We start from the raw sequence: 12,590 nt of genomic DNA on the forward strand, positions 1-12,590 counted from the left end.
TTTCTTTAAAATTCTAATAACGAAGTTCAGAGCCTTTTATCTGGATCAATTATTTTTCATGAGATCACAATTAATAAAAAAATTGTATCTATTTTAATACTATTGATCACATACTCATAGTTTTAATAAAAAACATATCAACATAACTGTTAATTAAGAAAAATATAAAACTCAATCATTATCCTCTTAAGACCACAACGTTTTCATTTTCTTGTTTTTAGTGCAAGCTATGCCACACGCGCGTCAGCAGTTTCTCCGCAAAATCTCGCGAAATATTCAACACAGCGACGCCCACCCACAATAAATATTAATTCCCTTGCATTAATTTAGTATTAAAAAACTGAAGGGTCGGCGAACAAAAGGAGTTAAAAATTCTTGACGCCACAATAAAAAAAATTAAATTTAAAATTATCAAGCCACGAAGTAACGCTAAACCACGTGAACGCCATCAAAGAAAATTCCTCGCCAAGTGGGCCGGGCCACGTGTCGCGTTCTTGGAAGCCTACATGTACGTGGACCAACGACGTCGCAGAAACTGATCGGATCTCATCGCCCTACTCTCATCCACGAATTCTGATATCTTACCACTTAAAGCATTGCCGTTCTTTTGATCTCCTCGCCACGTGTCATCCTTACCGTCACCTCCCATTACGTTTTAACCTTTTAAAAATTAATAAAATATTATTTAATCCCAATGAGAAGAAAAAACAAACGAAAAAACAATTTTTTTTAAAACAGCTTCGAGTGCCCCCTTTGTTCTCTAGAACCTCCCGGAAATCTCATCTGTCGAGTTTAGGGTAAAAAAAGTTGGTTCGGTTAACTGGTGAATAAATTTGTACTGTGGATTTCGGAGCCTTCGTGTTTTCCGGTAAATTCTGCGTTTCTTGGAAAAAAATTTGTTTTTTCGTTTGGAGTATTTGATTTTCCGTTGAAGATTGTTAGTTTCAGGTGAGACTGTGTTCTGAGATCGTTGCTGTTTCATTTTTTCCTATAAGTTTTTTGGTTGATTTGTTGAGATTTAGCTTGGTTGTTGACATATATATTTTTGTTTGGTTGCTAAAAAATGCAGGAAATGATATGAAATTTTAGATTTATTATTTTTCTTTTACTTTTAAGATTAAAAGATGAAGCAAGTTACTAAAGGTCAAGGTAAATCTTATACTAATATCTTTACAATTTTATCTGATGTTAATGAAATTTGAGTTTTTATATTTCTGAATTTTTCTGGCGTTTGGGTGATGAGAAAAAATGGTTAGGAATTTAGATTTACACATGAAAATAGTCGTTGAATTGAAATACTGTATTACTATATATTTACTGCTATTAAAACTGTGGATTGGGTTTGGTGCTTCGATGTTGAAAAGTAATTTACTTTTTGTGTGATGCCTATTATATATAAAAATTTTAGTTGATTTAATTTCTTAAGTAGTTTTCTAATATGTTATAATTATTTTGTTTTCTGTGTCAGAAAGCTTAACCGGACATAAATTGTCTGCAATAAACATGACAGCGTATCAAAAGATTGAATTTATTTTTAGTGGTGGATAAGGATCTTGGAGGAATGTCTGACTTGTGCATGTATGAGGTCAGTTTCTGAATTTACTTTTGAAGTTTATCAGTTTGTTTCTAGTAGCGAAGTGCTGCAATCTCATTAAAGTTTGTTGGGATGCAATAATTTTTCAGCTTATTGTTTAACCTGAGATTTGGTTTTCCTTTCATCTGTTCACTGGATTTCGCATGTCAATAGAACTTGTAAGTTGTATAGTGCGGAATAGTGCCTTTTTGTTATGATTTTAGTGGAGGAAAACAAATTTATTGAAAATTTAAGGGTGTGATGGATTTCTTGTGAAAAAAAAAGAGGGAATCTTAGTACTTTAGAAGCTAGTGATTCCTTTATTTGTGGGTTCGCTCTTGGACTTTGTTGATGAATTAGGACTTTAGGGTTTAGTGTGCTCATTTTCTTTTGGTGGAGCTAGGTTTAAGTCATAGTTTGAGATTTTCTTTGTTAGTGACAGAGTGGGTATTTTCTGCATTTATGTTAAGTCTTATTGGACATTCTGATAAGCTTCCATGAATCTCCTCCCCCCCCCTCCCTAATTGTTTTATTCTTTTAGTTTAAGTTGTTTTTCATGGATTTAACCCAATCTTGTTAGCAGGCGACTGAAATCATTTTACTAAATAACAATTCCATTGTACTAGTGTCTCCATCTTGGTGCATTTTCTTAAGTAGGATTTTATTCACTTTAAGGCCTTAATGGCATATGGTACTGTTAAATTTGTTTAATAATGCCAATTTTGGTGCAATAAAGCCATTATCTAGTGCAATGGTAAAAATCTTGTGGTTGAAAGCGTGCAAGAGCATGTGCTCAAGCATGAGATGACCGCTTTATCAAAAATTACTTAGGATTAGGATTTATCCTGATGGGATCATTATTGGATGTTGAACATGGCTATTCTTTTGAAGTGTTGCTCTTCCGATTTGCCTTAAGCCTTCTAAGTGACCTTAATGGTTTTGGTCACATTACCATTTTAAGGAATGTGTTGTGCTCTCCCAAATCTAAGGGATATAATTCATATCGTTCCTTTAAAATTTTTCTAGACTTCATGTTCTTTGTTTCTATTTCCTTTGTTGAAGATTGGCTGATGATGACTAAACTTTTGTAATTGATATTACAGCTTGAAGATAATGTTTGGGATGAATTTGGTGCTAGTGATGATCATATAGTGCCTCATACTGTTGATGAATATGGTGCGCAATTTAAAGTTCAAGATGATGTTCGAAAAAAACGAAGACATGATGTGACTGGAGTTACTAGTAATGCTAATAATACGACTAAATATGGTATTTTGGGGGAGAAGGAAAAAGGCTTACATACTTTGATTAAGAACAGAATGTTAGAAAAGGGTTCGTGGTCTCACAGTCCTGATGGCATCTTTCCCACTTCAGGTGATAATGACTCACACAACGAAGCAACAATGGCTTCTGATGATTCAAGGACATCCAGCCACGGTCTCAAAACTGGCAACATAGATTCAGTTGGCAGTGAGTTCTGTGCTGATGAACCTGTCTTGGTTGACAAGTGTGCCACTGAGGACAATAATGTCTACCAGTATCCACTAAATAACATGTCCCAAACTGATGATGATCTCAGCTTTTTTGATAATAACCATGAAGATAAAGAAAACAGCGATCTTTTATATTATGGCTGGGCAGACATTGGGAATTTTGAGGATGTTGACAGGATGTTCAGGTTGTTCTTGAATTCCAATTATTAATTATTTTTCATGTTTTGCTTTACCATATAAAATCTGGCATGTAGATTGATTAGGACCTCCCATGAGAGTATTCGCGTAAGTAACCACATTTATGGACCTGTACCATATATGTATGCATGAAGGTTAACTAAGTACTAATACTAACTGAACCTTTCTTATTGTTCTTGCAGAAGTTGTGATTCAACATTTGGGTTGGGGAGTCTGAGCAATGAAGATGATTTGTGCTGGTTTTCATCCTCACAAGCGACTGAAGGATCTCATGATCCATTGAAGGCTGATGCTAAACTGAATAGTGTACCGGAGGATTGTGCAACTTCTAGGCCTGACAGTGCAGGTCCTTCAACTATTGATTCCAACAAGAAAAGTGTATTTTTAAGTGATAAAATAAGTCCCCTTAATTCAAGCAGTGATAATGCTGGTCTTGCACCCATGTCATCTTTGAATGTATCCAATACAGAATCTGAAAGTAAGGATGACCCGATACCCAATGAACAGGTTAGTTAAATCTTATGATACCTCGCTATTGTTCTTTTTAGTTTCACATCTTATGATCTCTCTCAATTGATCTTTGTAGTTTCACATTTTCTTTGTAAACATCTAGATATCTAGTTTTTGGCATGTGGAACTTGTCATCCTCCAACAACCCTTTAGTCACTTTGTGAATATAAATTTCATGCTGCAATAAAATAAGATCATAGTTAGAAATATAACTATTGTGGTACTTTGAAGGAAAATGCAGCCTACTATCATCATGAATTACGTTGTCTTTACATTGCTTGTTGATAATTGATATAGAGCACTGATCTAGAGTCAGATAACAATCAGTATGATCCACTCTTATGCTGGTTTCAGACTTTAAGATTCTTTGCTATAAGTTTTCATATGGCATATTGTTGCCATTCAAAATCTTCATAATGTTATCTTATTGCATTGCCAAATTACAGATCAGTCCTCACATAAAGCAGTCAAAGCAACTGAGCACATCAGGAGAAAGAAAAGATCAACATCAGGAAAATGGTGGTTCTTTTAACCACTATGGTAACATCAAGGAGTTTGCAGATGTGAAGCACCCCTTTACTAATTCATCCTGTCAACTCTTTTCCCCATCAGGCCTTCAGCGGCACAAACAAAACATTGGAGCTGATTCTGTGAGTTACCTACAGACAAATATTCCTTTTATGCATTTCAGCTACAGCAGTCCTTCGGATCAAATTTCAATGTGTCCAACTGTATCCAGTACCAAATCCGAAAATAATGGCCATCCTTCTTCAACAAATGAGTCATCTTATGCATCAAATCAGGTACAGTCTATAGAGAGCTCTCGTGGTCCTTCATTTGAGGCTCCTGCCAGTCTAACAAATGAGAAGAGGGGAAAGTTATATCACCACCAAGATACCCAAGTGCCACTCAATAGGAATGTCAAACGTGCAAAAATAGAAAGTCAGATGGCATTTTGTGATCCAGTTACTGTTAAAAAGCAGGTCCGTCAGTCTGAACAGGATGAAGGTCATAGTGAAGTTGAAGGAGTTAGTGTAGGAAAGCCAGCAGAATTAGATTCTTCAAATGCACAGGAGAGCTCTTGTGTAAGGTCTATGTTGGATGAAGTCTCACTAGAAGCTACTAGTTTTCGGCAGCTTCAACAAGTCATGGAAAAGGTATAATAGATGGAAAGATTTTCGATCTGCAGGTTGCATGCGTTTTTTGATGTGCATGTGACTTTTTGTTAATCAGTATACATGGTATTGATCAAGTTGAAACTGCTTGAAATTTCAGTTGGATATCAGGACAAAATTGTGCATACGGGATAGTCTGTATCGTTTGGCTAGGAGCGCTGAACAAAGGCATAATTGTGTGAATACAAAAGGTGGCATTGGAGATGATAAAGATGCAAGTGGTCCACTGGTGGCTGAAGAAACAAACAAGTATGATTTTGTTGCTTGAACCTGAATTTCTTATTACTTTTTACAGTGTCACCCATACTCAATTCTGACCATTTGGTAGTGATACATAATATAGTCAATGGTGGTACAGGATTGTGGACACTTGAAACCTGTGGTGGGTAGAAATGTTTCTCATCCAATTTTTTGGCTTCCTAGAGACTAGGGACAATCCAGTTGTGCTGAAATTATTGTTATAATTATTAAAATAGATAATTTGAATTTTGAATAATACACCTCTAGGTTAAAAAAGGCTCTGGTAGCTAATTGAAAAACCTTGCAACTTAGAAACTTGATCAGTTAGGTTAGGATTTAATAATAGTTTGCAATGTTGAACATATTGATTGAAGCTCTCTTCTTCCCCTACAGTCCTCCTTTGTGCTAATTTTGTGAAGAAATTACAGGGGCAAACTTGCAAGAATCTCGTTGGTTCTAAACTGTGAACTTTGTATTACATCTTGAGTGTTGTGTGTGTGTATTTTTTCATTTTATTTTTTGGCGTCATTAGTAGTTAAATTAATCCCCCAATCAATTCTTTTTCTTTTTAATAATAAATAATGGGTTTTTTTCAGGTGCACTGGATTTATGGATATGGAAACTGACACAAACCCTATAGATAGATCCATAGCACACTTACTATTTCACAGGCCTTCAGATCTATCTGCAAGGCTTAGTACTGATACTGTGTCTTTTAAGTCACATGGCATGGTAAGCATTCTCTTATCGGTTGTCATTCTTCAGGTTGAAGAAAATTCATGTTTTCTAACCTCAAGCTTTAATTCTGTGGATTGGAATGACAGATTCATGGCTCTATCACTAGTCCACCTGTGATGGCTGAAAAACACATTGGCCATGAAGAAACTGGCGCTGCTTTGGATAAAAAGTGCTGACAAGTGACAGCAGATAACTGGGAATTTGTTAACATCAGTACAATCCTTGTAAAATGTAATCTATTAATGATAATGTAAAATGATTGTCATGAGGCCTCAACATAAGATGCAGGTTGGTTCCATGTTTTAGGCTTAATTTATTAGATACGATGTTTTAGTCTTGTGTTGTTATAAATCCTTGTAATGGTTTGTGATAAGCTACTTGTCCACTTATCTGTCACTAATACTTGAAAAAATTTCTATTTGCTTTTCTACAAAATATTCAGTGTTCCCAGGATCAATTTCTGGAATTTCTCTTTCTAATGATGATGAATTTTTTTGCTTTATGGCTATTGCATTGTGTTGCAGGGCTGTTGATCACCTCTAAGCACAGAAACTTGTAGAGGGGCAATTTAATCGTGTACAAAATCCTCGGTAAATTTAAATTTTGTTCAACTATGGAGGTGTTCCTGATACTTGTTAGTTTTAAATACGCTGTTGATGCATGCTTGGATCTTTAGAATACAGCCCCTTTAGAGCACGGATGAGATTGTTTGTGAAATTTATGGTACTTGGTACATGCCTAGGTTCTAGCTGATACTCTGCCATTAAAAAGCATCAATGGCAGTTCTTCAGTCATAACATTTGCAATGTCTATATGTCAAATAGCATTTTGAGATTGTAAGGCCCCGTGATATTAGGAGAACCACTCCACATTAGCTCTGCAAGTTGCTGGATGGCTTTTTCCGTTAAATGAGTAGAGTCGAAGAACACATATTCACTAGCGTTTCCGCATAGTTGATACTCTTTTACAGGTTTCCTTCCCCCACAGCTGGGTATTCCTCTGTATGGACCAGTTCCGCAGCATGCCGTACTCCCTTCCTTGAAACCTTCATAACATAAACACACTTTCAGAAAATTAGGATAACTGTTTGGTTTTTTCCTGGCCTGGGCAACCATTTCGGGAAGGCATGCCGTGTAAAGCAGAATGTGGGAATCTACCCAGAATAGAGGCTTTTACATTGAGTAGGGAAAATGAGTAAGGCGTACCATATTTGGTGGGATTATGTATTCTTTCACTCCAAGAAGTGTATAAATCGTGAGTTGCGTACTTGAATCCTTCAAGTTGGCTCTCCAGCTCCTGCAGGGCATTGGAAAATGCTGCGTTGTGTAGTTCAATAAGTGCCGTAGCGTTTTCATTGCAGGGACCTCTTGTCCCTGCTTCCAACGCTCCTATGGCTGGTGTACAATCAAGTGCCCCTGCGTTTACAAAGCCAAATTTCCTTCCTCCTTTCTTATATATTTCCTAAACCGTTAACATTTAACTACAACTTAGTGAACTATGGAAGAGGTAGAAAGAAATTGACAAGCTGATGGTCCTTACTTTGATTTCAACAGTTAAGTTGCCAATCACCATCCCCACGTATTCTTCTCTGGAATAAGACTCAAGTACTGTTGAGTTTGTTCCGAAATGCACCATGTAATCATTGACGCCCATGCTTATTAGGTAAACAGCTTTGGAGATCAATTTCTTGGCTTCCGCATCACCTAGCATCTGCCGCCAGAGTTTCTCAATCTCCTCGAAATAGCTTACCTGAGTTCTCAAGTTAATACCCTGGTGAAGATAGAAAGGTCAGACTTAAACCATGAACAAACATGCTAGGCATAAAAGAGGAGACATAGAGCAAATAAGCCCAAGACAAATTACGTATCCTTGGGCAGTTTCAATTAGAGCACCAGATCCTCCAAATGCAAAATTCACCCCACCAATAAATTTATTACTACCAGGTTGCAAATATGGTGGAATTAATGGTAAATTTGCGTACTCAGCTGCAACAAAGCCGTGCATTAAGAGTCAGTTGTGTTGTGCTGTGTTTAAAGTTGCCAATGAAAACAATTTGAGGTGCCTTAAATTACCAATAAAGTCTGGAATTATACGTCTGTCAGAGAATCTGCCGGTAGGGTACTTGAAGAAGGTTTCACCATACGGCCAGTAATTTGCCTGGGCGCTGGGCGGTATGTCGACGTAGTTGTTGTTGCCAGCATCAAATAGTGAATCTCCAAAGATGAATAAGGGGACATGGTTTTTCGCTGGCAGGCCGCGGCAACCAATCAGGTTCACCAAGCAAGCATAGAGAACAAGATAAGGAGTACCAAATCTATGATCCATTTGTTAAAATAGGTGCACTTATTATTAGCTCGATTACGTGTGATATATATGAAATGTATTTGTGGTTGGTCTCACCATCTATTAAAAATAATATCGCAGCTGAAAAATATGGCATGCGTCTAGAAGTTCAACTGCGGCGCCTGTTGAATGCATTAGTAGTCATTTGCACTGATAACAAATTTCATAAGCCGGAATAAACAGATCTCATTGAGTGACTCTATGGCACCTCCTGTTAATAATACTTGAATGATAACTGGAATTTTATTATTCTTGACTTGGTTTACTTTTTTTCCTAAACTTTGATGATCTTGAAATACTACAGTTTTCTATTTATAAATCTTTTATCATTGAAAAAATTGCAAGATTTGCATTTTATAGTATTAAGTTTGTTGGAAACTTGAGCAACAAGATGCTTGTCCACTAATTCCACATATGATTGTGCTCTCATATGATATCAGTCAATGTGTTTTCTGTGATTCTAGATGCATGCAACATTTCGTACCCTTGTATTTTATTTTAGTGAATTTCGAGGCTTTGATTGAACTAAAGCCTATTTCTGCCACGTCAATAGCAAGGAAACTCCCTGTCAACAGCTGCCTTAGCAGGGCATCAACAAGAGCAACAAATTACACAACAATTACAATGTAAAGTCTTCCAACTTGTCTGTTACATGAGGGCAAAAATTGTTTCTCTAAGTCCCCATGAATTGCACAGTCACTAGCTATTTTAGGTTTTAACTTTTTTTATCTTTAACTTATAAAAAAGGTTATAATTTGGATGAGGGAATTTTAATTATAGAGACATTGATTAAATTAATAATTACCCTATACGCTGATACAAATATAACATCAGATTAAGGATTACAAGGAAAAACTCATTAAAAAATAAAAGCAGAGCTGTAGGGATCAAACATGGTGAGCTCGCAAAAAGTTGATCATGAAAGTGGGCACTGGGCGGGCATGTGGAACGCACATGACGACCGCCACTGGCACGGCACAACAGTGATAGAAGTCTCCAATGACCAGCACGTAGCAAGCTTTCGGATTCTAGGTGTTGAAGGATGCATAAAAAACGACAAACTCATGGGCCCGCCCATCCTCTCACAGATCGATGAGATGATAGCGGTCAGTTTTCATGGCTAAAGCAGGATATTTGGACAAGAAAGTCAAGACAAAGATTTCGCAAGTTCATGCATTCCGCTGTGCTCAATCCTTTACTGAATAAATTATATTAAAATGGGCTCCTGTTGTCATTATTGAAGACACAACTTGCGTCTTTTACTAACTTTTCCAATGTTCCTTGTTCCAGAGTTGGCAAGAGCATGGCTCCCAGATATGTTATTTGTCCAAACGGATCGGAGGAAAGAAATTCCATCAGAAGCAGCAATGGAATCGTTAATTCTTTCTACGGCGGTGGAATTATGAAATGGTCATAAAGATTTGATGTCTTGGCTTCAAATAGCGTTTTGAGATTGTAAGGCCATACGAAGTCAGTAGTTCCACTCCACATCAGCTCTGCAAATTGCTGGTAAGCCTTTTCCGAGGGATGGTAGGAGTCGAAGAATAAATATTCACTGGGATTCTCACATAAATGAAACTCTGTTATCCCTCTCTTCCCTCCACAGCTGTAAACTCCTCCGTACAGACCAGAGCCGCAACATGCCGTTGTTGCATCCTTGAAACCTTCACAACATAAACCCACATCAATTGTCATCTAATATACACACATGCTCGATTTCATGCCATGCCAACAAGTGTAATGGCCTAACATGTATAAAACATACCATATTTTGAAGGGTTGTTCAATCTTTCACTAACAGATTTATAGAAATTATAATAGGCATATTTGAACCCTTCAAGCTGGGTTTCCAGCTTCTGGAGGGTTTTGGGAAGTTCTTTATTGTGCAGTTTTGCTATTGCTGTGAATTCATCAATGCAAGGACCCCCTGCTTTTGCTTTCATGTATGGTAAACAACCCAGCGGCATCATATTAGGAAACCCAAACTTTCTCCCTCCTTTCTTGTATATTTCCTGAATCAATTTAAAAACAGATTTTAAGAAACTGCCAATCGAAGGAAAAGTGAATGGAGAAATATAATTTTCTGGGGTTTAAATATAAATTACTTTGAGAGCAACAGTCAGGTTGCCAAGCACCATGGAAGCATACTCTTCATCTGAGGCACTTGAGTTTCGGGTCAAGTAATCATTGCCACCTACGCTAATTAAGTAAACAGCTCTGGACAACAATTTCTTGGCTTCTTCATCTCCTAGTTCTTGTCTCAATGATTTCTCAACTTTCTTGAAATATCTTATTTGAGTTTCTAGGTCTACAACCTGGAAAAAAAAAAGCAGCATATTGATATATAAAGCTAGGCTTCATTGCAAATGACAGAAAAAAAGTAAAATAACTCTGTTTGTGGGGAGGCGGGAGTGTTTGTGTAATTTGAACTTACATAAATCTAAACTAAACAACCTCAATTAATCATAAAGAAAAGATGATAATGATAAGCAAACATCACATACAAATCCTTGATGAGATTCAACAAGAGCACCGGCTCCTCCAGACGCAAAGTTGACACCATCTGTAAATTTATGATTGCCAGGCTGTAAATAGGTTGGAATTATTGGTAACCCAGCAAATTGAGCTGTAACAAAATTGTAAGAGTCAGAGTCAATGAATTTGCGATGGAAACTTGAAACTTGTTGAAGAAAACGACGTCTTTACCTAGAAAATCTGGAATCAGACGCCCATCCGAAAATCTCCCAGTAGGGTACTTGAAGAATGTCTCACCATATGGCCTGAAATTTGCCTGAAAATCAAAAGTTGTGTTGATATAGTTGTTGTTTCCGGGATCAAAAAGCGAATCACCAAAGACGAACAAAGCAACATGGTTTGCAGGCAGATTGGTGTGGCAGCTAATCAGGTTGAGAAAGGTTACAAAGGAAAGCAAGAAACATACATGGGCTCTTAAGTTTGCCATGTTGAAAAGAAAACGCTATGCTTTTACGTTATTCTCTTATCTTATCTGAATGGATTTATATATTATTCTCTTTCTGTATATATACGAAATACAGAAAGGAGGACCATCTCAACTTCTCAACTTTGGTGCTAGGCGGCTAGGAAGTGTCGGTTCACCCCATTTTCGAATTATAGACAAAACTAGATAAATACTCGAGTCTAGACGTAAATATTCAAAAAAATATTTTTATGATAAATTGGAACTTCCATTTGCGAATATAATAATTATTATTTAATTTAATTCATTAAATAAAACTATCATTATTATTTTATTATAATGTTTGATTGACAAAAATAACTTTACAATAAGAAAAAAAATAAGTATTAAAAAAATAAAAATACGTTCTATTACAATTTATAATTTTCAATTTAAAATATTTATTTTTGATAAGTTATTAATTAAAATATTAATAAGCTTTCATTAAAATTTTAATATGATTATTTATTTTATTTTATTTTTATAAATATAAAAATATTAATAATTTGGTTATTTAAATTCTTAAATTAAAATATTAATAAGATAATTTATTTTATTTTTTTTCTTTATTTTAGAATATTAAAATATTAAAAAATTTATAATTAAAAATTTAATTTAATTTTTTAATTTGAAATATTAATTTTTATAATTCATAGTTAAAACATTAGTTTTTTATTTTTATTTTATTTTTTTCTTTTTTATCAATTATCCACCGAAGATGTAACTGATGCAATGGAGCGTCAATCTGACATTCTTGTGATTGGATCTAGTCATGGAGCACCTAATACTTTTTAATTAGGATATTAATACCTTCACCGTGTCTAGCCGTATTTTTGAACCCAAATTTAATTTTGCAAACTAGAATCTATCATTTTTAATGATTCTAAGTCAAGTTTAGGATCTTATTAGAAATAATAGATTCAAATAGGTGCAAATCACTCATAGACAGAAAGGATTGGTGACGACTTTTATTTTTTGTAGACAGATCGGATTTCTAGACCTACATGTTGTGATAACAATAGTTTTTAATATTAAATTTTAGTTATATATATTATTTTTTGTTTATAAATTAATTATAATTAATTTAATACTTACTAAAATTCATTTATTGTTCTAAATATGATTTAAACTTTAATTTTAAATTTTATGAGTTAATTTTATTTATTAATTTAATTTTTATTAATCATATGCATAAAAATTGATTTTAAATTTATTTTTATTTTAGGTTTAGGTTTGGGTTTTGTACGAGTATTAACAATCAAATTCAAATAGTAAGGGTTGATTTTTAATTACGTTCGGGTAAGTTGTTTAAAGATTCTAGAAAACAGTGACGGATCCAAGAT

At 35.2% G+C, this 12,590-nt stretch overlaps 3 protein-coding genes across 5 annotated transcripts; 1 reads left to right on the forward strand and 2 right to left on the reverse strand.

Moving 5' to 3' along the window:
- LOC18608301 (protein LNK1) lies at nucleotides 694-6,393 on the forward strand. Of its 3 annotated transcripts, XM_018116035.1 has the most exons (9): nucleotides 694-948; nucleotides 1,469-1,585; nucleotides 2,677-2,842; nucleotides 2,948-3,251; nucleotides 3,447-3,771; nucleotides 4,221-4,931; nucleotides 5,050-5,198; nucleotides 5,786-5,921; nucleotides 6,014-6,393. In XM_018116035.1, exons 2-9 carry the CDS (start codon nucleotides 1,562-1,564, stop codon nucleotides 6,101-6,103), a joined length of 1,905 nt encoding a protein of 634 aa, XP_017971524.1. In that variant the 5' UTR covers nucleotides 694-948; nucleotides 1,469-1,561; the 3' UTR covers nucleotides 6,104-6,393. The 3 variants fall into 3 exon arrangements, with proteins under 3 accessions (XP_017971524.1, XP_007042980.2, XP_017971523.1); XM_007042918.2 differs by having other exon boundaries at nucleotides 2,677-3,251; XM_018116034.1 differs by having other exon boundaries at nucleotides 708-868; nucleotides 2,677-3,251.
- LOC18608302 (GDSL esterase/lipase 2) lies at nucleotides 6,486-8,409 on the reverse strand. Its single transcript, XM_018116036.1, has 5 exons — nucleotides 8,000-8,409; nucleotides 7,791-7,912; nucleotides 7,467-7,697; nucleotides 7,133-7,388; nucleotides 6,486-6,972 (listed from the first exon to the last, which is right to left on the reverse strand). The coding sequence occupies exons 1-5, from the start codon at nucleotides 8,250-8,252 to the stop codon at nucleotides 6,737-6,739; spliced, it is 1,098 nt and encodes a 365-aa protein (XP_017971525.1). The 5' UTR covers nucleotides 8,253-8,409; the 3' UTR covers nucleotides 6,486-6,736.
- LOC18608303 (GDSL esterase/lipase 1) lies at nucleotides 9,085-11,390 on the reverse strand. The gene is made up of 5 exons (XM_007042924.2): nucleotides 10,977-11,390; nucleotides 10,775-10,896; nucleotides 10,376-10,585; nucleotides 10,036-10,282; nucleotides 9,085-9,934 (listed from the first exon to the last, which is right to left on the reverse strand). The coding sequence occupies exons 1-5, from the start codon at nucleotides 11,230-11,232 to the stop codon at nucleotides 9,657-9,659; spliced, it is 1,113 nt and encodes a 370-aa protein (XP_007042986.2). The 5' UTR covers nucleotides 11,233-11,390; the 3' UTR covers nucleotides 9,085-9,656.

Source organism: Theobroma cacao, chromosome 2 (assembly GCF_000208745.1).
Source record: "Theobroma cacao cultivar B97-61/B2 chromosome 2, Criollo_cocoa_genome_V2, whole genome shotgun sequence".
NCBI lineage: Eukaryota > Viridiplantae > Streptophyta > Magnoliopsida > Malvales > Malvaceae > Theobroma > Theobroma cacao.

Excerpts from the sequence above, each read along its gene's own strand:
- LOC18608302 (XM_018116036.1), bottom strand. The coding sequence starts at position 8,252 with ATGGATCATAGATTTGGTACTCCTTATCTTGTTCTCTATGCTTGCTTG. Across the intron at positions 7,389-7,466 it reads ACTTAACTGTTGAAATCAAA|GAAATATATAAGAAAGGAGG; the intron begins GTAAGGACCATC and ends TTAACGGTTTAG. Across the intron at positions 6,973-7,132 it reads ACATAATCCCACCAAATATG|GTTTCAAGGAAGGGAGTACG; the intron begins GTACGCCTTACT and ends TATGTTATGAAG.
- LOC18608303 (XM_007042924.2), bottom strand. The coding sequence starts at position 11,232 with ATGGCAAACTTAAGAGCCCATGTATGTTTCTTGCTTTCCTTTGTAACC. Across the intron at positions 10,897-10,976 it reads TCTGATTCCAGATTTTCTAG|CTCAATTTGCTGGGTTACCA; the intron begins GTAAAGACGTCG and ends ATTTTGTTACAG. Across the intron at positions 10,586-10,774 it reads TTGAATCTCATCAAGGATTT|GTTGTAGACCTAGAAACTCA; the intron begins GTATGTGATGTT and ends TTTTTTTTCCAG.
- LOC18608301 (XM_007042918.2), top strand. The coding sequence starts at position 1,562 with ATGTCTGACTTGTGCATGTATGAG. Across the intron at positions 3,772-4,220 it reads ACCCGATACCCAATGAACAG|ATCAGTCCTCACATAAAGCA; the intron begins GTTAGTTAAATC and ends GCCAAATTACAG. Across the intron at positions 5,922-6,013 it reads CTTTTAAGTCACATGGCATG|ATTCATGGCTCTATCACTAG; the intron begins GTAAGCATTCTC and ends TTGGAATGACAG.